The 25,673-nt window shown below is 39.6% G+C and overlaps 1 protein-coding gene across 3 annotated transcripts in view; it reads right to left on the bottom strand.

Annotated features, from left to right (window-relative positions):
- LOC149167450 (P-loop containing nucleoside triphosphate hydrolases superfamily protein) overlaps positions 1-25,673 on the bottom strand; it is a 428,107-nt gene that overhangs the window by 28,929 nt on the left and 373,505 nt on the right. For all 3 annotated transcript variants that reach the window (XM_089432992.1, XM_089432993.1, XM_089432994.1), the window contains exons 23-24: positions 5,924-6,049; positions 5,718-5,831 (exon numbers count right to left, since the gene is read on the bottom strand). In XM_089432992.1, coding sequence (XP_089289118.1) covers positions 5,718-5,831; positions 5,924-6,049 — 240 coding nt within the window. The remainder of the gene's footprint in view (positions 1-5,717; positions 5,832-5,923; positions 6,050-25,673) is intronic.

The raw sequence follows: 25,673 nt of genomic DNA, 5'->3' as shown, positions 1-25,673 counted from the left end.
TTCAAAATTTTCTGAGCAAGGGAAGCAAGGGTTTTAGCACATCCTTTCCAACAGGCAATGCAATTTCTGGGCAGCGTAGATCACTTCTGGAGCAACAGTTGGGCAGCCCTCAAATCATCATTTGCTCACCTAGGTTTTGTCACACTTGTCCTTGGAGACAAGCCCAGGTGCACCATTCCATCATTGTTGTATTTGCTCCATGAAGATTTAATAAAATGGCTCAAAAGTTCTCTATTTCCAACGTTTTCATGGGTGTTTATCGGTTGCATCTCATTTCTGGATATTGGTTTGTCTGTTTGCTTTGTTTATCACTGAATTTCCTAATTAGGAACATTACATAGACCAGTGCCTAATCCTTTGGGGAGATTGGAGTCAAGAATGATTATGAATTCAGATTGAATTTTCTTAGTCAAGGAGGCCTTAATGGAAGCTTCACTTAGCACTAGGGAAAAGGAGAGCAACTTCAAAGACTTTATACTTGTTTTGCAAAATAGATGGCTTCTCAAGATCAATTTCAACAATGAAACATCCCTAGGAACATTCACTCATCATACATGGACCATACATGAAGCATCACTATCTAGAAACAAAATTTCCACAACTTTGCAATAATGGATGCAACAAATTAGCCCTGGTATAGCGAAATCCCAGCAACAATGTATGTGAGAAAAATAGAAAAAGAATAGCATTAAAATTGCACTTACATGTATTAGAGTATATCCAACCATCAAAATTTTTCCAATCAAGAAGCTCCAAGAGAAGAGAAAATGATCTAAACATCAAAATTCATTCCATGCTCCAAAATTTCGTTCTCCAAGAAGTATAGCGAAGTTCTCACAAGAGATACAAGTCCAACCAAGTGATGATGCTAAAATGAATTTGCATCACTTGTATTTATACACTTCTAATAAGTTTGATTTAGCTAATTACGCCTACATTAGCCCGTACAATAAAATAATGTGCAAAATAACTAACTTTTGGTGACAAGCCCACCAAAATAGCTCATAAAAAAAAGAATAAACCTCTCAAGAGGTCGAATAATGAATAATGCATGTTGTTGGGCCTTGGAGGAGGCCTAATAGAGTCCATATGTGCCATAATGTATAGTTGAACTCCCAAAAGCAGTGGATAAGGGGTTGGCCCCTTGTAATAACCTCTGGTGCTCCAAATGACATGTGGGGGCACACAAGTGTCCTCATGGGTTTCCAAACAAATCAAAGATGCCTGTAGATCGCTTGCAAGGGCTAGGATGATGGTGTAGGTGATGCCACATCATCATGCAAGTCCTGGATCATCTGCTAAGTGTATGGTGCAACTCTGGGGCCAATTGGGCATGATGGATCAGGTGCATCTTCCTCGTCCAATAAGTGAATCACGAACAATCTATGAATGGCTGTGGGGATCCATAGAGTGTTGTCTGCTGTTGTGGAGGTGCATGGCTCTCTACACACACCCTACTTGTGCCAATGTAGCCCTCTGGGGTCAGGACCCCGTATAGGGAGACCAAACCCAAATGGAAACCACCTGTAATTCTACATAAGATCCAATGCGTCCCCGTGCCTTTCGACACACCAAGTCATTAAAGAAATCAAGTAAAAGAGTTTATACACCATGGATAACAAGTGAGCAGTTCATAATGGCATGTCCTTCCATAGTGGGCTTTGGCATGTGCTAATGTCTCTCAGCTCCAAATAGGGTTAACCATGCATCCTATTAGGTGGTTTCTTCCTCTAAAGGGGGTGGTATGTCCATGGTACATCCTTCAGATGGTGGTGGCATGTGGCATAATGATGGGATGGAGTAGGGAACGAAAGGGGGCAACCTCGATCACATGCCATGGTACAAGGGTAGCTAATAAAAGGGAAGTCCACACTTGGGTAAATAATGTGTAGGAGGGAGCAATCGTGGTGCATGAGTTACTTTGACCTTGATTTTTCCAGCCTTCTTCATATGCCTTTTGCCTTTTTATGATTTTTTTGGTTAACTGCTTGGGGCTCTACATAATGGAAGCATGATGCGTAAAGTATAACAGTGGATACCCCCTTATAAGGTGGGGTAGTTCATCGTCCATCAGGGCTTGGGACAATCATGGGTCCCTGAATGATAAAGGAGGCTCATCAAGGGCCATGGAATGCGGTAGAGCTCATGTCATGGCTTTTGCCCACGTGCTAAATGCTTTTGGCTTGACCATCTTTTGCATTTTGTGGTAAAATTTCCTATTGAATTTGGCCAATTATGCTTTTTCTTTTTCTTTTAGCTGCATCAACCTTCAGGAATCATTCCAAGACCGACCCAAAATGTGGGGCAAAGAGAGGGGGTGGCTGACCCTATGTGGACCCAGGTGGGAGGAGAGAAGATTGGAGGAGTAATGAGTGGAAGGGGAGTAATATATGCGAATCGGGGAGCGGGACCATGCAACCAAAATTAGGGTTTCCCATGTAGTACCATCCCTAAAACCAATAGGTCAGTAAAAGAGATCCCACAGGACTAGGGTGCAAGGTTAACATCCCAAAAGAGACCTAGGGGACAAGAGCACAAACCTAGACCACTCTTTCCGTTGAATCCCCCCATTAATCCATGCCCAAAGTTTCCATGATAAATAAACTAGAATACTCAATTACCAAATAGCAAGGCATACCTTTAGGTTTGGGAGGCCCACCTTCAAACATACGATCATGACAGATGGGTGAGGGACCACATGGCTGGCTTAGGTGGCGGAGAAATGGCACATCGAGCTAGTTGGTGGCTACGAGGGGCAGTTGGCTATTGGTTGAGCATCATCATGGAGAAAAAAATTCTCCTAAGGATATCACCCACAAAATGGTGGGTTAATAGGATCGTTGATGTATTTGGTTAATACTAGACCAAACTTTTTCTTTACAGTGAACACTTGAGCCAGTTCTAGATGGAACTAATACATGAGCATTGAATTGTAGCAAAACATATATTGAGATATCTACATGGTACTGTTGACTATTGTTTGAGATATGCCTCAAGTGGTGAGTTACAACTACAAGGATATACAAATTTTGATTGGACAGGGAATGCTAATGACAAGAAGAGTACATCTAGTGTATGTTTTAGTTTGGGCTCTACTATGATATCCTAGACGAGCAAGAAGTATACATCTCTCGCATTCAGTATTGCAGAAGCAAAGTATATTGCAGCTTGTTTGGCATGTTGTGAGGGAGTATGACTTCATAAGCTACTCTCTGGATTGTTTGATTAGATGAATCGACTGTGTTATTCTGTGACAATCAAAGTTGTGTGAAGATGACAGACAATCGAGTGTTTCATGATAAGCCGAAGAATATTGATATCAAGTACCACTACATTCGTGATATGGTACAAAAGGAAGCAGTGAGGCTCCAGGATATTCCCATTGATGAGCATAAAATTGATATTCTTACAAAGCCTCTGTCCCAGACGAAGTTTGTATAGTTCAGGGACAAGCTTGGACTTGTGGAGAATCCCTCTATTAGTGAGAGGGAGTATTGATGTGTCATCAACAAGGGCATGGCTCGAATTGTCAGTGACAACGGGAGCATAGCCCAGACTGTTAATGAGTTGAAAACAAGGGCAGGAGAATTGCCCAAACTGTTGGTGAGATAGCATGAGGGATGGACATTCTTGAGAGGAATGGTCCTTGTGGCCCAGACACTCAATGGAGTGGGTGCCTTTTCAGCATCATGGCCTAGAGTGAGGCCTTTGGAGTTGGGACATGGGTGTCCCTAGGGTTTGACCATGGGTGATGGCAAACCTGGACTAGTCGGAGTACCATGAGGTGAGGCGCCCACCAGATCATGGTGACTAGTTGAGTGAGTACACCATTCGTTAAGATTGCTAACCTCAGTTGTGGTACATTAGATGATGATGATATTGATGTAGGTCAAGAGTGTTGACGAAGATGATGATATTATCGATGAGTTGTACCTTTTCGTAGAGAATCATGTATACAAAGAACATCTGGATAGTCATTATGAATACCTCCCTAGCTAAGAGGGAGTGTTGAATTTTGTAGCTATGGTTGATCTTCATAATGTTCATTTGTACTTGTAATAATAAAATATAAATTATATTTGTGATAAAAGAAAAAATATTTTGAAGCATGTTCTTCATGCTTGCAAGAAAAGAAAATATTTATTGATTTTATATTCAAAAGAAAATTTTATAAGGCATGTTCTTCATGACCTTATCAAGAGCGGGAAAATGAAAATTTAAATTTGTATTCTAGACACCACAAGATGCCCAAGTCAGCCTCCCAGTGATGAAGTCGGCCCAGCCCAAGAGGCACCTATTCGACCCCTTCCAGCATGTATATATAGAGACCACTTGATCTCCACTCCAAGGCAATTCACATATCTCATCTCATCAAGTATTTCTGATCTAGCATAGTGAAGAAGGATGAGGAAAGAGAAGATCAAGAAGAAAAAATTGAATTCAAGAGAAGTCTCTCACACGTGTGAACTTCTGTTTCCCTCGCACATGTGATATTGAAGGTCTAAAATTTCTGTGGTAAAGTCTGGTCACAGGTCTGAAATTCTGAGATAAAGGAGGGGGAAATTTGGCCCTAGTGCAGACCTAGAGTGAGTTTGTGGAGAGGCTCCTTGAAGTGATTTGGTGAAGTTTGACTTGGCATCTTGAGGCATCTTGTGGTTGTCATCTTGCTGGTTAGTTTGACTTTGATGTATCTCTTGTTGCATTGATTCTCTAAGGAAAAGGTTGCCTGGGTTTTCCCAGGGTAAAATCTTGTTGTCTCTTTGTGCATTATGATCTCTATTGCTTTATTGTCTCTATGGTTGAATTTCTGAATGTGTAATTGCTTAATGATACATTGAAAGTGAAAAATAATCATCTACATCATTGGAAGTAATTATCAAGTTTTAGAAATAAGTGCTTGTATAATTTGCACTAGACAAATCCACAGCGGGGAGACGTAGAGGGGGGATGTGTGGGAGTAGTACCCTCAAATTTTAGGGAAATTTAGGGGGGATGGGAAGACATCGGGGTGTGTGTATATAAAATTCAAATTCATATTCAATAATGAAAGCATAAATATATTTGATCCATACATAATTGAATTAAATAATGAAATACACTGATCCATATTCATCATTAATACTGATACATACATCATTCATATTCATCATTCATCCATACACCATGGGATTCAATAATGAAATACATTAATTGATATTCATCATTCATCATTCTAAAATCTAATTAGCACTAAGAAAAATAGACTATAGTGGATACTGAAGTCTGAAGATTAGAAGAGTAATGATATAACTCGAACTCAAAAGGGGTGCTTCTAGGCATTCCCCTGTTAAAGGGGGACACATCCCCCTTTTGAGGAGGTGCGCCTAGAAGCACTCCCTTTGGGGAAACGTGTCTCCCACACTGGGGAACCATTTCACCATGTGTTTCTCCGTGTCTCCCCAAAAAGGGGGCATGCGGAAACATTTCCCCAACCATTCCCCCGTCCTAGGTGCATGGGAAGCGTGGGGTGCATGCACCCCACCCTGGGGGACACATCCCCGTGGAACACTTAGAATTTGTAAGTTCTTTGTTAGTTTTCTTCTAAAAATAAATTATTTTCATTAGTAGGATAGCATGTTATACACCCACATGATTACAATACAGGCTGCCATACAATTTGTGCAATGCTTTTCTGGACTTACATAATTCAACTAACAGACAGAAGGTTAACATCTTACCTGGGATTGTACAAAATCTACTAGCTCCTGTAATCGTACAGCTTGTTGGCTATGCATTCCAGGAAAGCTTCTTCCAAATGCAGGTATGTTTTCCAAAATGATTTGTAGGTAAGTCTGCAAGGCAATTGTAGAGTAGTACTTATCAATAAATCTTTCAAATAAACATAAGACCATGTAATAATGAAATGCCCCGTAAGAATCTAAACCTTTGTTGTGTAAGTGCCCTCTAGATTGAGCGCTAATCCAGCAGCAGCTACAGGTTCTTTATTTGAACCCTTTATTTGCAGGTAAGGAGTCGGCACATCTTGTAGATGATCCACCTCTATGAGAAGCTGCAGGAGGAGCAAAGAATCAATAAAAATTGGGCATAGCATTAGAAGTTTAAAATAAGAGTCAGATACATCCAGACACAACTTTAGAGTGGATTAAGACCATTAAAGCTCTAAACACATATCCAAGGTATACAGTTGTTACAGTCATTAATAGCCTCCCAGAAAAGAATTATTTTTTTATTTTTTTTAATTAATGCTGAATACGAATCATGTCAAACTTGACCAACTTATAATCCAGGGCTCTATGTCTGCCAAGGTTTGAACCTAGATCATTAGCATGGTAACACCCCACATCAAGCACTAAACCAAAGTCCAATGGACACCAGCAAAGATAATTACTCATCATGTATGTTTTCCATGGAGTAAGATTGAAAATGCCACAATATTTGATTCAGGCAGAAATGAACCTTCGCAGCATTTTTCTCAAGTAATGGAAGTATAGAACTGGGAATCAATCTTCATTGATTGGTCCATCCAATTTACCAAGGATCAACAGTGTGTACACTTATAGGTGGACACACACAGACTTTCATTAAAATGTCCAAAAGACCAACTGGCTTATGGGCAAATATTTTGAAATTAGAATTATATTTTGGTGAGGTTTGTTTGATATTAATAAAAGCAAAATCATTTGAGTGTATTTAAAACCACTGACCAAATCAGAAAGCCATAATATTAACTTTTAACAAGGAACTTTTTTTCTTTTCGAAGGAAATTTTGGGCATTGGGTACCACCCAGGGAAGAAAGTCAGCCTCCATCTCAGCACGAAGGCAAGAGAGAGGTTGCTGGTACTAGGCCAGCCCTCAGTATAGACTCACTTAAGAGTGCAACAAGTTACTCTATTCCTGGGTGGGGAGAATAACAACTATTCTGCCCAACCACCAAGCTAAATTCAGTTGACTTTGAACTAGGAATATACTGCAATATGTGATATATTTTCATTCCACAGATTCGTGACGTGGAAAACAAGAATGGGATTCATCTGCAAATTGATCCTGTACACTGCAATACAGCTAGCAGAAATGGCAAATCATTTGACCATCAAACAAAGATGCATTGGCATTTGTGAAACCACATGTTTGGAAAGTGCCAAAATTTAAGATTAATTTGTATATAATGTGATGATTTCCATTAATTAATCTGTATATAATATGATTATTCTAGGTATGTTTGCTACAGAATCCAGATGTTTGCAAAAGCCATTGCTTATAAAATGTAGGTGCCCATACCCTTAGCTTTTATTGTATGTACCTTGAACAATATTATCAAATCTCAAATTAATTAGCCTTGGCAGACATTACCAAATATTAAATTAAACTTTATGGGCTGCCACCAAATTATTTTCAGTGCATTATTTGTTGAAAAGTGTAACTAGGTTCGGTCTTCATAATGACATGTAATTGTGATTTTTGTAAATGATGAAAAGAAGAAAAATAAAATTATTATTGTAATGCTTGCTTCATGGGTTTCATGAGCAAGAGATTTTATTTTTAGATGGCTCCCATTGAGAGCCTTTAGGATTTGTCATTAAAGTCAAAAAGAGTCAATGTCATGTATGAAGAACCCTTCTTGGGCATATAACGAATGTATATGAGTCTATAGAATTGTCATGAAGCCCTCCAAAGACAAGCACTAGTTCTCCTCTTCAAGTCGGCCTCAAGATGAAGTAGATGACACATGTCGGCTCACCTAATTAGAGACACATCCCTTCGTTGAGGTCATGTCGGCTTATATTCATGGGCAGACCACTATATATATGTGTGAAGGGTCTTCGCATTACCACAGTCAAGGAGTTTGGATTCCTCTGAAATTTGGGTAGCCAAGTACGTAGATAAGTTTGGATCACCTCTGAGATTCGGATAACTATTTCAGAGAGGAAGTTTCAGTACCACACAGTTTGGTGAGAAGTCAAGGGGTTCAATTTACTTCTGTCATTCGGATCACAGTTGCAGTGACAAAGTACAGGAAGAAGTTCGGATCTCTCTAATTCAGATCACAGTTACAGTGAGACTAGTAAAGAGACAAGTTCAGTCTTGGTGCTACAGCACAAGCACACAGTTCAGTCAAAGGTATAGAGACTATAGTTCAGTGCTATGAAGGAGCTAAGTCCTGTGATATATCACAGTGTTTCGGTGCTGCTACAGTGATCACATTTCGGTGACATTACCATAATGTGTTTCGGTGCGATCCCAAGTGTATCTACAGTTCGTTGCTATCTCAGTATGCTCAGATAGGAGATAATCTTAGTACTAAGAAGGTCAAAGCGGAAGAGGAGCCAAGAAGAAGAAAAGCACAGAAGACAATCAAGAGAACTAGTGTCTTGGTCTTGGAGTGGCAACTAGGTCAAGGGTCTTGGTCTTGGTATTCGTCAATTGGAATCTCTATAAGAAGCTGTGCAAGTTTTCCTGTCAAAGAGTGAGAGGTTTTGGCTTTGGCTCATAGCCTATATTCTGTGTCTCTTGTCTATTTATGTTCATGCATTGTTAGCTGTTTGATGAAGTGTTTGCATTATGACACAGGTGTTGTCCTTGATGGCAACTCTCTCAGATGATAGATCACAATACAGTAGGTTAATAGCGCAAAGTTACAGATCAGACTTCACAGAATGAAGAAAGAGAGGTATACGTAGGTTCACCATTGGCCAAGCCGCGTATACACGCGGGTTCACTGTATACAAGCCGCGTATACGTACACACGCACTTTCACAAAAGGAAAAGCACGTATACCTTGGAAAACTAAGTTTTTGGTCCGAAGTATTTGGTCCATGGTATTTTGATCCATGGTATTGGTCCAAGGTATCGGATCCGAGGTATTGGTCCTAGGTGGTTTTGGTCCATGGTATTGAGAAAGGCCTAAAACTATAAAAGGAGGAAAAGATCATTAGGCCAAAGCACTCAAGCGTTGAATATCTAATGAAGAGTGAGATCTAGTATGCAGGTTATTGGGTTATGGTGCATTGCTAGATCTGAACCAAGGAGGAACCTTAGCAGTTGATTGAGGATAAGATTTAATGATGGATCGAGATCTTAAGGCGTAAAGTGAAATATCATTATGTGTTTTTGCTCATGAATATTCTTGATCTGAATATTGACGCATATATTATTCTATAAATGATATGATCTAGGTATAACTGAAGTTTGGTATAGCTGCAGAATTATGAATTAATATTTGCAGATGTATACGCTGGTTGTCTTTGAAGAAAGCACGTATACACACAGGTTCGGCACAAGAAAGTAGCGTACACCTTATTATCTATGTTTTAGTTGCTGTTGTTTGTTGTTGCAGTGTTCTGGGTTCTGGCTTGGGTTCTGGTTATTGTATTTTGGTGACGACATTCTGAATAAGTGTTGATAATATCGCCGAAATATCGGCGATATTCGGAAATATTGCGATATTTTATATTGCGATATTTCCGAAATATCGCCGATATTTCCAAAAGTATCGCGTGACGATCGAAAATATCGCCCGGTGACTATAAAAAATTTCCGCATGGCCTATAAAACTCCGATTTTGGTTTTTTTTCATATCATTTTCATTTTTGATTGCTGGAGAAGGAAGGGGAGAGCTATGTGGTTGCTGCCAAGGAGGGTTTGAGCGTTCTAGGCCCTAGTATTGATATGCTATTCATGGTAATGTTAAATTCTTAAAATAAAAGTGACATTCTCCTTAATCTTCATTTTCATCATTTTACTTAAATTTTTAACATTACCATGAAATGACTCAGGATGTTTGAGAGTGGTTCCGGCCTCATTGGATTTCATATCGAGAAAGTAGAATTTTAGATTTCATTCAAAATGCAGCAGACTTATCAGTTTTTTAGGATTTCGGGATTGGGAGATTGTAATGTTTCCAGGTGACACCACCTGCCCAGGCTACCCTTGCCACCAGTAGAGGACGTGGTCTACCTCCTATAGCTCCTACTTCTAGTTCTTCAGCTTCTAGAGCATAGCAAACTCCACTGCCAACTCCACCAGCACCAGCATCTACATCTAGAGGGAAAGGGAAAGCTGTGGCATTTTCTTGCAAGAGGGGCAGAGGAAATCAATAGGATTAGACTTTAGTTATTTGCTTATGTGCTTGTAAGTTGTACATGAACAATGAACATTGAATATTCAAGAATCAAGACCAAGCATATCACATTCTAATTTCTAAATAGTAAATTTTGATTCTATTTATTTTTTTAAAGTGAACTATGAAATTTGAGAAGTAATTATATTTTAAATTAGATTAGATAAGCTGCAACCTGCAATTTAATATGGATAAAAAACTATATTTCGGTATATATATATATATATAAAACGTGTCCCCCGTGTCTTGTTTCCAGGTCGTTGCGTTTCGTATTGAATACTCGTATTTACGTGTCTTCCGTGTCTCGTGTCCTTGTGTCATGTGACTTAGCTTAGACAATATTGATGTATTGTCTCCGTGGAGGGTGGAGTCTGAGGAGCCCCTCTTGGAAGAGTCACCTTCATGGTTAGAGCCAGTGGCAGATGATCCATTAGAGCAGGGGCAACAAGAGGAGGACTCGGAGTCAGAGGAGCAGCAACACTCAAAGGAGGAGCAGGAGGAGGAGAAGGACACTGCGGGAGCATCAGCATCAACACCATCTGCTATAGATATAGGAGAGCATAGCCCCATACCTAGCACTCATTATTTGACATTAGGTGCAGGATCAGGGTCAAGGCCTCCTACTACTAGGGGCAAGCCTGGCAAACAACCCATCATGTTTTCCCGTAAAAGGGGGAGAGAGCAGTGATTTCAGATAGATAGCTGCTAGTTTATTTGTTATGCTACATATAACTCATGATGATGAGATACTTTTATATATGTGATGTTATTTTGTATTGGTTCTCCACATTTGAGTCCTTGAATGGACAATTATCAGGGATCAGCAGGATTTGGTATCGCCTTTGATGTATCATTTCTATTTGACATCATATATATCAGTGTTTTCTTCATATTTATGTGCCAATGTGTTTATTTCATGTTGTTATTGCTTCATATGTTTAAAAATCTGAAAAAAAATGAATATATTATGCATTTTTTATGCTTGCCGATATTTGCTGATATTCTGTCGATATTTTCGTCAATATTGCCGATAAGATATTTTCTAGACCCTCGTCGATATTTTCCCGATACTGATATTATCAACACTGTTCTGAATGATCAGATTGATGGAGTGATTGATTGATTCGGTTGTGGGTGGCTCAAAAGGAAATTGGTTGATGCAGATATATTTAATGATTGAATGATGTTGTTGATGGATCCAGTGTCAAAATTTATGAAACGTGGTCCCTAAAGAAAAGAGAAGGTTGTAGCCTTCTGTAGGCCGGCACCTACATACTAGTAAACATATCAGCTAGTACAAGAGCTAAGGGGTTGTAGCTCCCTTCCAGTAGAAGCTGGAGAACGAGAGAAGGTTGTAGCCTTCTGCAGGTAGAAGCCTACGTGCTGGTATAAGACTGCACCAGTACAAAAATTGTAAACAGAATTCCCTTATTATTAAAAGAAGACAGAGACGATTACAACAAGTGGTTTTCACCCACATTGGGTTTCCACCTTATATCTTGGTGTTCATGTGTGTTTCTTATGCGTGATGATCTGTTTTGTTTTTACTGCACCTGGTTATTGTTTATATGGTTCCGATGCACTGATTAAAGATCAATATATGAAGAATTAACTGAATCATAAGTTTGCTGGATATATGCTAGTTGCATTAAACACAGTTGCGTGTACACACAAGTTCCCTTAACTGAAGTAGCGTATATGAATCTGATTATGGAAATGAAAACTTATTAGTTTGATAACACTGATTCACCCCCCCTCTCAGTATTATTTCCAACAATTGGTATCAGAGCAGGTCCTTCAGAAGAAGCTTGATTGCTTGAAGGAAGATCCATCATCATGAGTAATCAAGAAAGCGGGGGATCCATCAGACCGCCAATATTTGATGGAAGCAACTTTGTTTATTAGAAGGTAAGAACCACTGCCTATCTTCAATCTCTTGGAACAGATGTCTGGAAAATCGTGGATGGAAGATATACATTTCCATCAGCAATTCCTATAGATGCAGCAGGTAAAAAGCAATATGAAACAAATGCCAAGGCTGTCAATACATTATTGGGAAGTCTGTCACAATCAGAGTTTGTCAAAGTTATGCAGCTCAAATAAGCCAAAGAAATATGGGACAAAATCGTTCTAAGCTACGAAGGAGACTCTCAGGTAAAACGTGCTAAACTGCAAACTCTCAGAATTCAATATGAAACTCTCAAGATGCACAATGATGAAAGTGTAGCTAGTTACTTCTTACGTATAGATGAGATTGTTAATTGCATGAAGAATTTGGGTGAAGAGATAAAGGAAGTTACCTTAGTTGAAAAAGTCTTAAGATCCTTATCTGCTAAATTTGAATCAAAAGTATCTGCCATAGAAGAAAAGCAGGATCTACAGACTATTACTATGACACAACTTCACGGAATCTTAACTACCTTTGAGATGAGAAAAGGAGGTCCATCAAATATGAGAGAAGCCGCATTTAAAGCTTCAGCAAAAGGAAAAGAAGAACTCAATGAATCAGGACATATTTCAGAAGAAGAAGAGGAAGCGAACTTTGTCAAGAATCTTCAACGAGGTTCCGGTAGATTCAGAGGTAAACTACCTTTCAAATGTTTTGCCTGTGGTAGAGTCAGTCATTATGCTACCAAATGTCCTCATAAAGATAAATATGATAAAGGGAAGGAATCTGCAAAATGGAATAGAAAACAAAGTGTAAGTAAAAAGAGCTACTATACTAATGAAGATAGCAATGGTTTATCAAATAGTGATGAAGATGAAAATAGTAATGACTATAGACTTCTGATGGCTTTTGAAGATGATGATTTTTTGGATGCTTTAAATGAAGATGACCTTTATGAAGAAATCTCTAAACTCAAAATCTGTTTAGAAGAAAAGAATATGATTATAGATACCTTGACATTCCAACTTGCTGAAAGAGAAAAACACAATGAAAAGCTAGAATGTGAAATTGTGGGTCTAAGAAAGGATCTCGAGAAAACAAAAGCTCTCAATCTTAGATTTGCTAAAGGATCAGAAACCTTAAATGAAATTATCAAAGTGCAGCGCTCTTCTCTAATAAAGACAAGTCTTGGATAAACTGAAGAAACATTCCAAAAATCGTCAACCTCCACTAAAAGCTATCGTGATGCAGCAAAGAGCAGTGAACAGTTCGACAATCATCAGCAAAGGCATAAAGCAGATCACCAGGTGAATCAGGGTCAATTTACTTTAAGGATGAACAGAAGACACAATCAACCTCAGGTAAATCATATTCAATTTGCTTCAAAGAATATCAATCAACAGGCAGTAGAAGGAACTTCAACTACAATCAACAGGTCAGTAGATTCGATAATTGCAGGAACTCCTTTAATGGTCAATGTTTCTCATGTCATAATTTTGGACACAAAGCTGCTCAATGTGTTGCTTACAAAACTATCATGACTAGAGAAGCACGAAATCAAAAGAATGTGATAGGGATTAAGAAAAGTTCCTATAATAACTTTTCTCTTCTTGAAAATGAAATAGAATGCTCAATCTGTAACAACTTTGGCCATGAAGAACTGAATGCAGGAGTAAATTTTGGCAAATAGCTCAAAAAGAGCAAACTCCATTAAATCCCAAAATATGGATAAAGAAAGAACCGCAAACAGAAAGATGTAGTATAGCCTTGTATGCAGAAGGACAAGAAAACCAGTGGTACATCGACAGTGGATGCTCAAAACACATGACAGGTGACAGAGAAAAACTTCACTCATATAATGCCTTAGAAAAGGAAAAGAGTGTCTCATTTGGAAATGATACTCTTGCTGTCATAAAAGGTAAAGACTATGTTTTCTTAAAAGAAAAAGTTAAAGCTGGGAATGTTATGTATGTTGATGGCTTAAAGCATAATCTGTTGAGTGTGAGTCAAATGTGTGATCAAGGAAATAAAGTAGTGTTTCGATCAAATGGATGTGTTGTTCATGAGCTTGATACAAGAGAAACCATGATTAAAGGGATAAAAACCCAAAAAAACCTATACATACTCAAGGGAGGACAACAACAGTGCTATCTAAGCAAAAATGATGAAAACTGGCTATGGCACAGAAGATTGGAACATCTAAGCTTTTCTTAAATAAGAAAAGCATGCAGATTCTAGGTTGTTCGTGATCTTCCAAATATCAACATCCCTGAAAATACTATATGCAAATCATGTCAATTCGACATAGACCCTCATAGACCACCCAGTTCTGCGACACAACTATAATCTAGCAGATCAAGCAATTTGTAATAACCTAACCAAATAGTTAAAATTATTTCCAAATTGCTTTTACATAGACTCGAAGCACACTAGGATTTCCCTAAGATTCTAATGACAAAATTCATTCCGGTTTTGGGGTTAGGCTGAAGGAAAACTCTGTCGATCATGGATCTGTGAGACAAAAAACCTTCCGGAACGTAGCTTATCACTAGAAAATTAGGTCCACCTAGGCAAATTTACATACATGACTCAGATCTGCTAAGATTATTTACAATTTACACATGCAGACTAGGTTTACAACATAACATGATCAGGTCGACGATGACTGTCGAATGGCACGGGCATGTCGATTAAGCGCTACCCCTTCTGCGAAAAGGGGGGTGTACTACTAATGGGTAGTTGACACGTAGTGGTCAACAGGTTGTAAAGGCAAAGGATCCTAAAAAATCCAATGCATTTGAAGGCTGTGATTCTAAACAGAAAGCTGATTTAGTTAAAGTTGTTTCAGAGTATGATGTTCTATTTCAAGAACCTAAAGGTCTGCCACCCAAGCGGGAAATATTACATGATATTTATTTGCAGCAAGATGCTCCATTACCTAACATTGGAATGTACAGATTGTTAACTTTAGAGAATGTAGAGATAAAGAAACAGGTACAAGAGTTGCTCGATAAAGGGTTTATACAACCAAGAACATCACCACGTGGATCTCTAATCGTGCTGGTGAGAAAGAAAGATGGTTCGTGGAGAATGTGCATTGATTATAGAGCACTAAATAAAATAACGATCAAGAATTGTTATCCTCTTCCTCGTATTGATGATTTATTAGATCAATTGAAAGAAGCAATTTACTTTTCTAAGTTAGACTTGCGAAGTGGTTATCATCAGGTCAGAGTTGCAGAACAAGATGCATGGAAGACTGCTTTCAAGACAAAGCAAGGACTGTATGAATGGTTGGTTATGCCTTTTGGCTTAACTAATGCTCTTGCTACATTTATGAGAGTCATGAATGATGTACTCAGACCATTTATTGATGATTTTGTAATTGTTTATTTAGATGACATTCTTGTTTTTAGTAAGACATGGGAAGACCATGTAAAGCATGTGAAGTAGACTTTAGATGTTTTAAAAAGAGAAAATCTCTATGTAAAACTGTCAAAATGTGAATTTGGTAGAACATCTTTAAATTATTTGGGTTATATTATAGGGGGTGGTGAATTGAAGATAGATCCCTCTAAGGTTGAAGTCATTGTGAACTGGCCTAAACCCAAATCTTCTACAGAGGTTAGGAGTTTCCTAGGGGCAGCACAATACTGGAGAAAGTTTATTGCTAACTTCTCATTGATTGCAGCTCCATTATATGCTTTAAGAGGATTAAAATAGGTGTTTAAGTGGGGAGAAAACAGCAGAAAGCTTTTGACACCTTAAAAGAAAAAATCAGTACAACACCAGTACTAGCACTGCCAGATCTTCAACATCCATTTGAGATTGAGACAGATGCCAGTGACTATGCCATGGGAGCAGTGTTGATGCAACATGGAAAACCCATATGCTATCATTCTGAGACATTTACTTCTGCAGTAGTTAATTATCCTACATATGATAAAGAATTGTATGCATTAGTACAAAGTGTGAAAAAGTGGAAACATTACATAATGGGTAAAGAAACAATCATACATACAGATCATCAACCACTTCAATATTTGCACTCACAAACTAAATTGCAGCAATCAAGACATTATAGATGGATGGGTTTTCTACAGCAATTTCATCTTGTCATCAGATATAAGAAGGGCATACACAATAAGGTTGTAGACATGTTATCAAGACCAATCATAAATGCATCTACTATACTTAAGCATAACTCAGTAATGCATGAAAGTTACATTGAACAATATGCTCAAGATGTAGATTTTAAAGATGTATATGCAACTTTAAGTCATGGCAAGCAAGTAGAAGAATTCGATTATTATGTAAAGGACCAACTCTGATATCATTTGGGAAAGTTATGCATTCCACAAACTGAAAGAGTTAACATAATTCGAGAAGCACATACTTCTCTCATATCAGATCATTTTGGTGCAAGTAAAACAGTTGCACAATTGCAAAGGTTTTGGTATTGGCCAAGAATGCATGAGACAGTTTCTAGATATATCAAAGGGTGTACTATGTGTGCTACAAGCAAGCCCAATAATAGGAAATTAGGCTTGTACACTCCACTTCCAATTCCTTCTCGTCCTTGGGAAAGTGTTTCCATGGATTTTGTTGGGGGATTGCCAAAGTCTAGGAAAGGTCATGATTATTTGTATGTTGTTGTGGATAGGTTCAGTAAAATGTGTATCTTAATACCATGTAACAAGCAGGTTACAGCTGAACAAACAGCCAAGTTGTTCTTTCAAAATGTATGGGTTCATTTTGGGTTACCCACTTCTATTATATCTGATCGAGATTCTCGATTTGTTGGGAAGTTTTGGTCAAGTTTATGGGAGTTGATGGACACCAGGTTGAAGAAGAGCACAACATTTCATCCACAAATAGATGGTTAGACAGAAGTGGTCAACAGGACAGTGATCCAGTTGCTTAGAGGCTATTGCAGCAAGCATCCCAAGCTTTGGGATGAGAATTTGTGTTATGTGCAGCATGCTTACAACCGTGCCAAGCACTCTTCTACTCAGAGATCTCCTTTTGAGACTTGTTTTGGTTTTATACCAAAGTATCCCTTGGATTTTGTCTTTGGTAAAGACATAGCAGTTGATGGACACAGTGATGTGGATAAAGCAACCAAGTTCATTGAACAAATCCAGGAAATTCACCAAGCAGTACAGGAACAACTGGAAAAAGTCAAGACAAGTATAAGGCAATACATGACAAGCATTGAGTTGAGCATAGTTTTCAAGTTGGTGATCAAGTCTGGTTGTATATCAGCAAAGACAGAATGCAAGGTGAAGGTAAGAAGCTAAAACCAATAAGGTATAGACCTTTCAAGATACTTGATAAAATTGGTGAAAATGCTTTTCGCCTTGATTTTCCAGTTTATATGAAGATCTATTCAGTCGTTAATGCAGAAAACTTGAGATTGTATGAACCTTCATTGATTGAAGGTCCTGAAGAGCAAAGTCAGTTGCCTTCTATTGGGGATTTGTTGCCTGAATATCTCAATGGGTTACAGGAGGACACAGTTCTGGACAGGAATGTAAGAACTACGCGTCAAGGGGATGTTGAGTACCTGAGAGTAGGACTCAAGGGTTCAAATCCAAGCAAGGCACAATGGATAGAAATTGGACAAGTGAGGGAACTGTATCCTCACTTGATCGATGCCTAAAACCAACTTTTGGTGGTCCAAAAGCTTTTCAGTGGGAAGGCATGATCCAAAATGGATCTTAAACCCTCTAAAAATTTTTAGTCTTCAAACTATCGGAAAACATTCTCGCAGAGAAAAACACTAAGGAATGGCAAAAGCAGAGCTTATTGGAGGTTCAAATGCTATTGCACAGGAGTCGTCGGATTGGGCCGATCAACGGTCCAGATCAAATCGGCAGATCGCATCGGAGGAGGTTGGCGATATTGCATCAGCGGAGGTCAGCGGGGCATATCGGCACTAACCCTGAGTGAGTTGTGACTGCGATCCAGCGATATAACGTGGACCATCGGATCAACGCGCAGATCAACGACGAAGACCACGTATATCGCATCGCAGGTTTAAAAGGGAAGGACTTACTGCAGGCCTGGAGACACAGCGATATGCAACTGCGACTATCGCATCGCAATATATCAAAGGGGTGATGCCAAATGGACCGTGGGCCATGCAAAGTGTGATATGCTGATGGCGGCGATCGGCGAATGCAATCGGCAATTGGGACCAATGAATCATCATACAAAAGGCAATGCGACATGCGATAAAGCCATACCCGAAAGGGTTATAGATGCGGCATTATATAATTTGAGTTCTGAAAATAAGCTTTTGTTGGGGTTTTCTATGTTTTAATGTATTTCCTGTGTATCTCTCTGTGTAAACAGAGAAGTGTATTCCTGGGGATTTCACCTGTGCCAGTGGCCCTTTCCATTTGTAAACAGGTGGCCTCAATGCCTTGACCATTATTATTATGATTGTTTAACGCTCAGCAGGGAGATGAGGGGACAGTAGTCGGGAGCCAGAGAACTCGAAATGGAGGCGAACAGACAGCGCCGATAGGCTTAAAAGCCATCCAATGGCAGAACAGAGGGGGGCAGAGAGAAAGCAAGAGAAAGTAGAAGACAGAGAGCAAGAGGAAGCGGTTGTGTACTCTTGTAGACTTGAGGATTTTGAGTAAATCCCTGTTTTTTTTGTTACTATTGTGTTGAGACTTTGTTTGAGCTCACACTTGTAATATTCTGCTCTTGAAGACATAATATAGAGGTTGACACTGAAAGCTGGACCAGGAGACGTAGCCAGGGGGGTCTGGTGAACTCCTTTATTATTTTGACAGTGTTGATGTGTGTTTATTACAGTGTTCCACGGGGACTCGCCCCCCCCCCCTAGGGGTCTAGTTTCCTCGCTCCCTCGCGCTCCGGGGACTTGGGGACGAGTAGGGGACGTTTCCCCACGCTCCCAAAATGGAGGAAACTCAGGGGGACGTGCCAAGGAAACGTTTCCCTTCCCTGAGGGGGCGTTTCCAAAAAGGGGGACGTGGGGGGGCGTGGGGGGACAAGAGGGGACGAGGGGGGCGAGAGGGGACGTGGGGGGACAAGGGGGGACGTGGCACACCTTTAATGCATTAAAAACCATTTTAATTAACTAAACGCTGAACTTAATCTTTAATTAAGAGTTAATTAACGTTTAGGGTTTTGGACAATCGTTATTTCATGTTGTAAAAACGACACCCTGAACCATGAACAACACACTCACAGCCTTTGCAAGTTCGCTGAGCGCTCCACTCACAGCGTTGGATTTCACTATTCGGATTGTAATAAATAGTTCCTGTATCATTATTGATTGTATTAGGAATTGTATACAAAAGGTAAATTACCTAAAAAAAGTCAGTGAATTAATACAATTTGTTGAAAGTGCAAGCTAGGAAAACCAAGACCTTGAATCGTTTCAATATGGGCTCTCCTCGTTCATGGTGATAGTAGGTTTAGGAAAAGAGCCTACTGTCACATGTTCTGAAAAGTGGATCTGACTATTTAAGTATTTTGTTTCCAGGAACCAATTAACCACAAGTATGGGTGAAAAATCAGACTTGTAAAAACTTAAAAGACTGCCTCCTTGACTACCATGCGTTGTGTTGATGAGACCTGACTGAAATATAATATTGTTGATATAATAAGACCTGATTAAAATACAGAATGTTAATATTCCACCAGCCACCCAACTACTTTCCTATATGATTTCTCAAAATTCTGCCCTGACATCTAATTTTGATCCAATGAGAACTTAAAGGGTTCAAAATATACATTCGCTCAAAGAAAGAAACCAGCAGGATCTGTAAAATGGAAACTAACTAAGCAGTCTAACAACATGAAAAGAAGAAAGTAACTTCCACTTACGTGTCTATCATTTTTTGCATGAGATCGCTGATGGAAAAATCTATGGCACAAGGTTATGGCTGTCGCAATGGTTACTTGGGAATTGAATAAACAATAAACAGTCAGCCTATTACTATATTAGGCCTATGGTCTTTACCTGTGGAAAAAGCATCCAGGTTGCGTTTAGTCCAAGTTCCAAAAATGATTTCTTTTAGACTTTTTCTCTAGGTTAGCAGTATATAAAACAGAATTGTTAAGGTATATCAGACCTATGGGCTAGTCCTATGGAAGCATTGCCAAATAGGCTATTCATATATTAATATTATCAGTTGAAAATCTACGGCCTGCCTAACTAATATGTTAAGAACTTAGAAGTCCAGTTTCTCAAAATCATTATACATAATCCACTATAGTTCTGAGTTCTCTCTATGTTTAAGTTTTCTTCTAAGAAGGACAGTTCTATCTTTGTTTAAGTTTTCTTCTAAGAAGGATTGTGTAAATTTTCAAATTCATTGCTTTCTTGCTCCAGGAATTCATATCAATGATCGTGCTTTGCAGCTTTTCAATTCAAACCAAATTGTCATAGTGGACTCAATTAATAAATTATATTTTATATTTATAAATTTTTAAGACCCTGACGCTCCCCCACGTTTCCTAAAAAATGGTAGGGAGCTTTTGCATAGGCCGCTCGAATCTTGGTGGAACATTGGTTTATTATGTTTCATAACTGTTCATTGTCTATATTATTCGCAATCTTTTTGATCCGTTGCACTAAATAATATAGGCATTCCTGCATGAGTCTGTAATACCTTTTCTTCTTGATTTAGTATCCATTTCAGATCACTTGGGCACTTTCATGCTGCCCTCTAGCAATCCTCAAATGCCCAATACCATACAAACAAACCAACCAGCCAATCTAGTCCAAAACTAGACCCAACACCTAGCAACAATTCAATGGCATACCTTTATTTATCACTAATTTGATATTGTTTCTTCTGTTGTTGACTTCAACCTGGTTAGGGCTTGTTACAGTCAAATTACAACCCTTATCCTCTGCCCAGAAGTACTCCTTATAGCTGCAACTATCCTCTATGTGGCTTTCTCCACCCTTTGCTAGCCCTTAAGACATGTTTTCACCTTAATTAAGCCTCTCGGTCCCCTGGTCTAGGTCAGTATAGACCCTTAGCCCCTCTTGTAGCTTCCTTCTGAAGTGCGGCCTGATTCCGATGTCTTTCCCACATAAGGTTGTCCCACAAACACACCGAAACAACCCCCAAATACTCTTCTCCTATGTGGCCATGTTGCAAGGTTGACACGCCGTTCAAATAGTGAAAAGAAAAGCCCTAACGTCTCCTCTCTCCTTCATTGAAGATGCTACTAACCTACAACCTCAATAGATATGTAATTCTCTTGCGAGTTGCCTTTGTGTTGCACGAGGATGGTATGAAATGCCTCACAATCACCTTGTATTGATACTAAACACAAGTGCTTCATCAAAACGTCTAGCTATCGTTAGGCTTCTTAACACTAGGTTGACTTGACTTCTTCTCATGCAATCCCACACTCCAACTTCAAAAATCCATATCTCATGATAGACAACTCAGATTTGAGTGATTTTCGTTGCCCCCAGTTGCTCTCGAGGTCCTCTATCATCTTAAGTCATCACATGCCAAAATATCCTCACGGATTCACACCCACACGCTCAGGTGCAAAGCCCACACATTAGGTTCCAAGCCCACAAAGTGCTTTTGTGGCGCTCCAACCTCCAAACCCTGAACCCTAAGGCTTGGAGTACCTCCCAAGCTACCAAATCTCAACACAAAATTACAAACTAGACAATGAGATATAGGCCCTATTACCCACTACTTTGTGGGTAATAACCACAAGGAAATTTTTTCTCTTAAATGGTCCTCAGCCGACAACCAACAACCCCTTGCAGCCACCAGATAGCTCGATGTGCCATTTTATTTGCCACCTGAGCCAACCGTGTGGTCCCCCTCACCCATTTGTTATGATCGTATGTTTGAAGGTGGGCCTTCCAACCCCAAAGGTATAACTTTTCATTGTGTAGTTGGGTATTTTTGTTTACTTATCATGTATACTTTGGGTATGGATTAGGGGGGGATTCGACGGAAAGAGTGTGCTAGGTTTGTACTTTTGTCTCCTCTGCCCAATTTAATGGCTAACCTTGTAAACTAGTCCCGTGGGATCTCCTTTATTGGCTACTAAGTTTTAGGGGTAGCACTACATGGGAAACCTTGATTTTGGTTGCATGGTCGTGCTTCCCAATACCATGTAGATCACTCCCCTTCCGCTCATTACAACCCCATTCATCATTTTTCCCATTTGGATCCACATTTGTCCACTAGGTCCACAAGGAGTTAGCCTCCCCCTCCCCTTGTCCACACCTTGGGTTAGGCCTGGAACGATGCCCCGGAGGTTGATGCTTCTAAAAGAAAAAGAAAAAACATAGCTTGGCCACTCTCAATAGGAAATGTACCATAAAATGCAAAAGATGGCCGAGACATACAAATTTAGCACGTGGGCGAAAGTCAACATGAGCTCTACCCTTATCACTATGGCCATCACCTTGGTTCCTAGGGCCCCTCATATGAGCCCCCTCCATCATTAAGGAACCCATGATTGTCTCAACCCTTGGTGGGCAATGAACTGCCCTACCTTAAGGGGCTTTCCACTGTTATACCCTACAAATCATGCTCTCATCCCCTGGAGCCCCGAGCAGTTATGAAGAAAAATCAATCAAAGGCAAAAGGCATATGAAGAAGGGTGGAAAAACAAAGGCTGAGGTAAGTCATGTACCACGATTGCTCCCTCCTACACTCATATACCCAAGTGCGGGCTTCCCTTATTATAGTTACCCTTGTATTGTGGCATGTGGCTTGAAGCCTTCCCCCGATCCCCGCTCCATTCCATCATTATTTCACATGCCAACTAACACTTGATGGATGTACCATGGAGATATCACCCCCTTTAAAGGTTGAAACCACCTAATAGGGTGCTTTGTTAACCATTTATTTGAGCTTGGAGACACATGTATATACCAAAGCCCACTATGGAAGGGCATGCCACTATGAAGTGTCCACCTGTTTTCCATGATTTGTAAGCTCTTTTATTCAATTACTCTAATGATTTGTTGTACTGGAAGGTGAGGAGACGAATTGGATCTTATGCAGGACTGTAGGTGGGTCTCCATTTGGGGTTTGGTCTCCCTAAACGAGGTCCAAGACCTATAGAGGGTAACATTGGCACTTGTAGGGCGAGCGTTGAGAGCCATGGGACTCCACCACAACAGAGAGCAGTGTACCACTTCATGGATCCCTCAACACCACTGATTGATTACTCGTGTTCCACGTTTTGGATGTGGATGATGCACCTGGATCACCATGCCCAGTTGGCTTCACACATGCACCATACACTTGGCAGATGTTCCAGGGCCCAGATGAGGATGTGTCTCACTATGGGAGAAAATGGGAGGGCTTATGTCATAATTCCACCTCTTGCAGATGGTATACGAGCATTATTGATCCACTTGGAGACCCATGAGGTTGCCATTATGCCCCCATGACCATTGGGGGACACCACATTGGATTTTCTTAGATATCAAGGGGCCACCCCCTTGATCACTATGTTTGGAGCTTATTCTCTTTCATTGGCACACTTTGGACTCCACTAGGCCTCCTCAATGGCCCAACGACTCATGTATTTACTATTTTGCCCTCTTGAGAGGCTTTATCTTTGTATTATTGAGCTATCTTGGTGGGCTTGTCACCAAGTCATGTCATTGTTGTACATTATCTTATTATTTGGGGCATTATTAGACTAATTAGGCTATTCGAACCTCTTATGAATTGTATAAATAGATGAGAGGCTCATTCATTTCTCTCACCTCACTTGGATTTGGGATCATTTGTTTCTTCTGGAAATTTCGCTAGGCCTTTTGATGGATGAATTGGAGACTTAATGCATTTTGATGTTTGGAAGAGCTCAATTTCTTGTCTTGGAGCTTCGATTTGTTTGCACCAATAATTTCACTATACTTGTGAAGACCTTTTTCATGCTTATTTGTAATTTTGTCTCATAAAATTGTCTATGGAATATTTTCGTTCATGAAGCTGGTGTAGTTGCTCTTTAGCTTATGCGAAGTTGTTGGGCTTGTCTTTGTGAGGGACTTTTCATACGATCATGTAAAGTATTGTGAATTATTGTCCTTGGGGTACATGAATTGCCTTGATAAGTCATCATTTTCAATATAAACAAGTATAAATTTCCCTTTGTAACCTAGTTGTTGCTTAGGCCATACGAAGTTGCTGGGGAACTCATTGGTTGGAAATAAGCCTCCCTAAACATTCATCTCATTAGACTCCATTCTCCCAATAGGCTAGGCATTGGTCTAGTCCGAGGTGATCACCCAACGAATATATTTTACACCTCCTTTTCCTCTTTTCTAAGCCCTAACCTAGAAGGCCATCTAGGGCATCACACAAATTTTATTGTAGCCATAAAATAATGATGAAAATTGGTCTAGAGTTGTGCTTGTGAGTCCTCTAGAGGTCCTCCAAATTTGAGGCTATTCCAATGATGGAATCTCGAGATATCCCAAGCCCTAGCTTGGAAACCATTTCTCTAGTTTTCTTTTGGTTAGTGGCTTCATTAAGGATCATTGCATTCACATTTCAAGAGAAATCTAATTCCTTTGATCCTCTTCTCCTCCCTAACTTGGTCAAGTCCATTAGTGTGTTGATCAACCCCAAACCCTTGACCTTGTTTGGGCCCACTAGGGCTTCTTTGTGGTCCCGCAACCTTGCAACTCCAATTCCACAAGGATTGCTTAGAAACCTTATCTTTCTAGGATTCTTGGGTTTAGGGTACCTCATATCAAGAAAATACCTCTCAACCCTAGGTCTAGGAATCCCCTTAGCCCTTCTAAGAGAGCCATCCATCTTGCTGTTGAAATTTGTAACTAGGTTCGGTCTTCATTAATGTATTTGAGATGTATTTATCAAGAGAATGAAGAAAATATTTTTATTATTACTATTATGACTTATTAAAGCATGGGTTTCATGCTTGGGTCATCACATTTTAGGTCAAATCCCCCATTGACGACTTCTAGGATTTATTCTGAGTCATTAGAGTCATTGTACATTTAAAGAGACCCTTCTTGGGCTTTTGGATCATGTAAAAAGAATTATTTTTGAGTCAAAAATGAATTTAGTCTCCTCCACACCAAGTCGGCCTCAAGAAGATCAAGTCGGCCTCAAGTCAAGTAATTCGACCTCACAGAAGGGCTATAAATACAAGGAGTTTGAATTCATTTGGAGCATCTCATTCTTTCTCTCATAGTTTGATCCTTGAAACTAGAAGCTAGAGAAGTGCGAAATTGTTTAACAGTTGGAAAAGAAGCTGGAAAGAAGTCTGAGTTTCTAGAAGAAGATAGAAGGGCTCAAAACTGAAATTTTGGGACAAGTCTCACTCCATTCCGAGGTGTATCAAGGGAGATCGAAGTTCTCTAAGTTTGGTCGAAGTTGTTGCTGCTACCGCTGCTGGGTCAAAGTTGGTGTTGATGCTGCTAGGTCAAAGTTGCTTTGGAAGAGTTGTCATCTGCAAGAAGGATTGAGGGACGACTTGGTGTGGATGGAATCTCTATCTGGGTCTAGTCTTGGATTATCTTGAGAAACTATTGAAGGAAGGGGTTTTCCCTTGGCTGTCCGCCTACATCTGTTTTCCTTGTGTTATTGTTTTCATAATTGCTTGATGAACTAAAATATAAAAAAGAACATAAAAATAAAAGAATCACAAGTAAT

The sequence above is a fragment of the Pinus tabuliformis genome, chromosome 5_1 (assembly GCF_031772625.1).
Source record: "Pinus tabuliformis cultivar Carrire ecotype Pingquan chromosome 5_1, CPIR1, whole genome shotgun sequence".
Lineage (NCBI taxonomy): Eukaryota > Viridiplantae > Streptophyta > Pinopsida > Pinales > Pinaceae > Pinus > Pinus tabuliformis.
The sequence above is the reverse complement of the archived record's forward strand: the minus strand, read 5'-3'. Positions and strand labels throughout refer to the sequence as shown.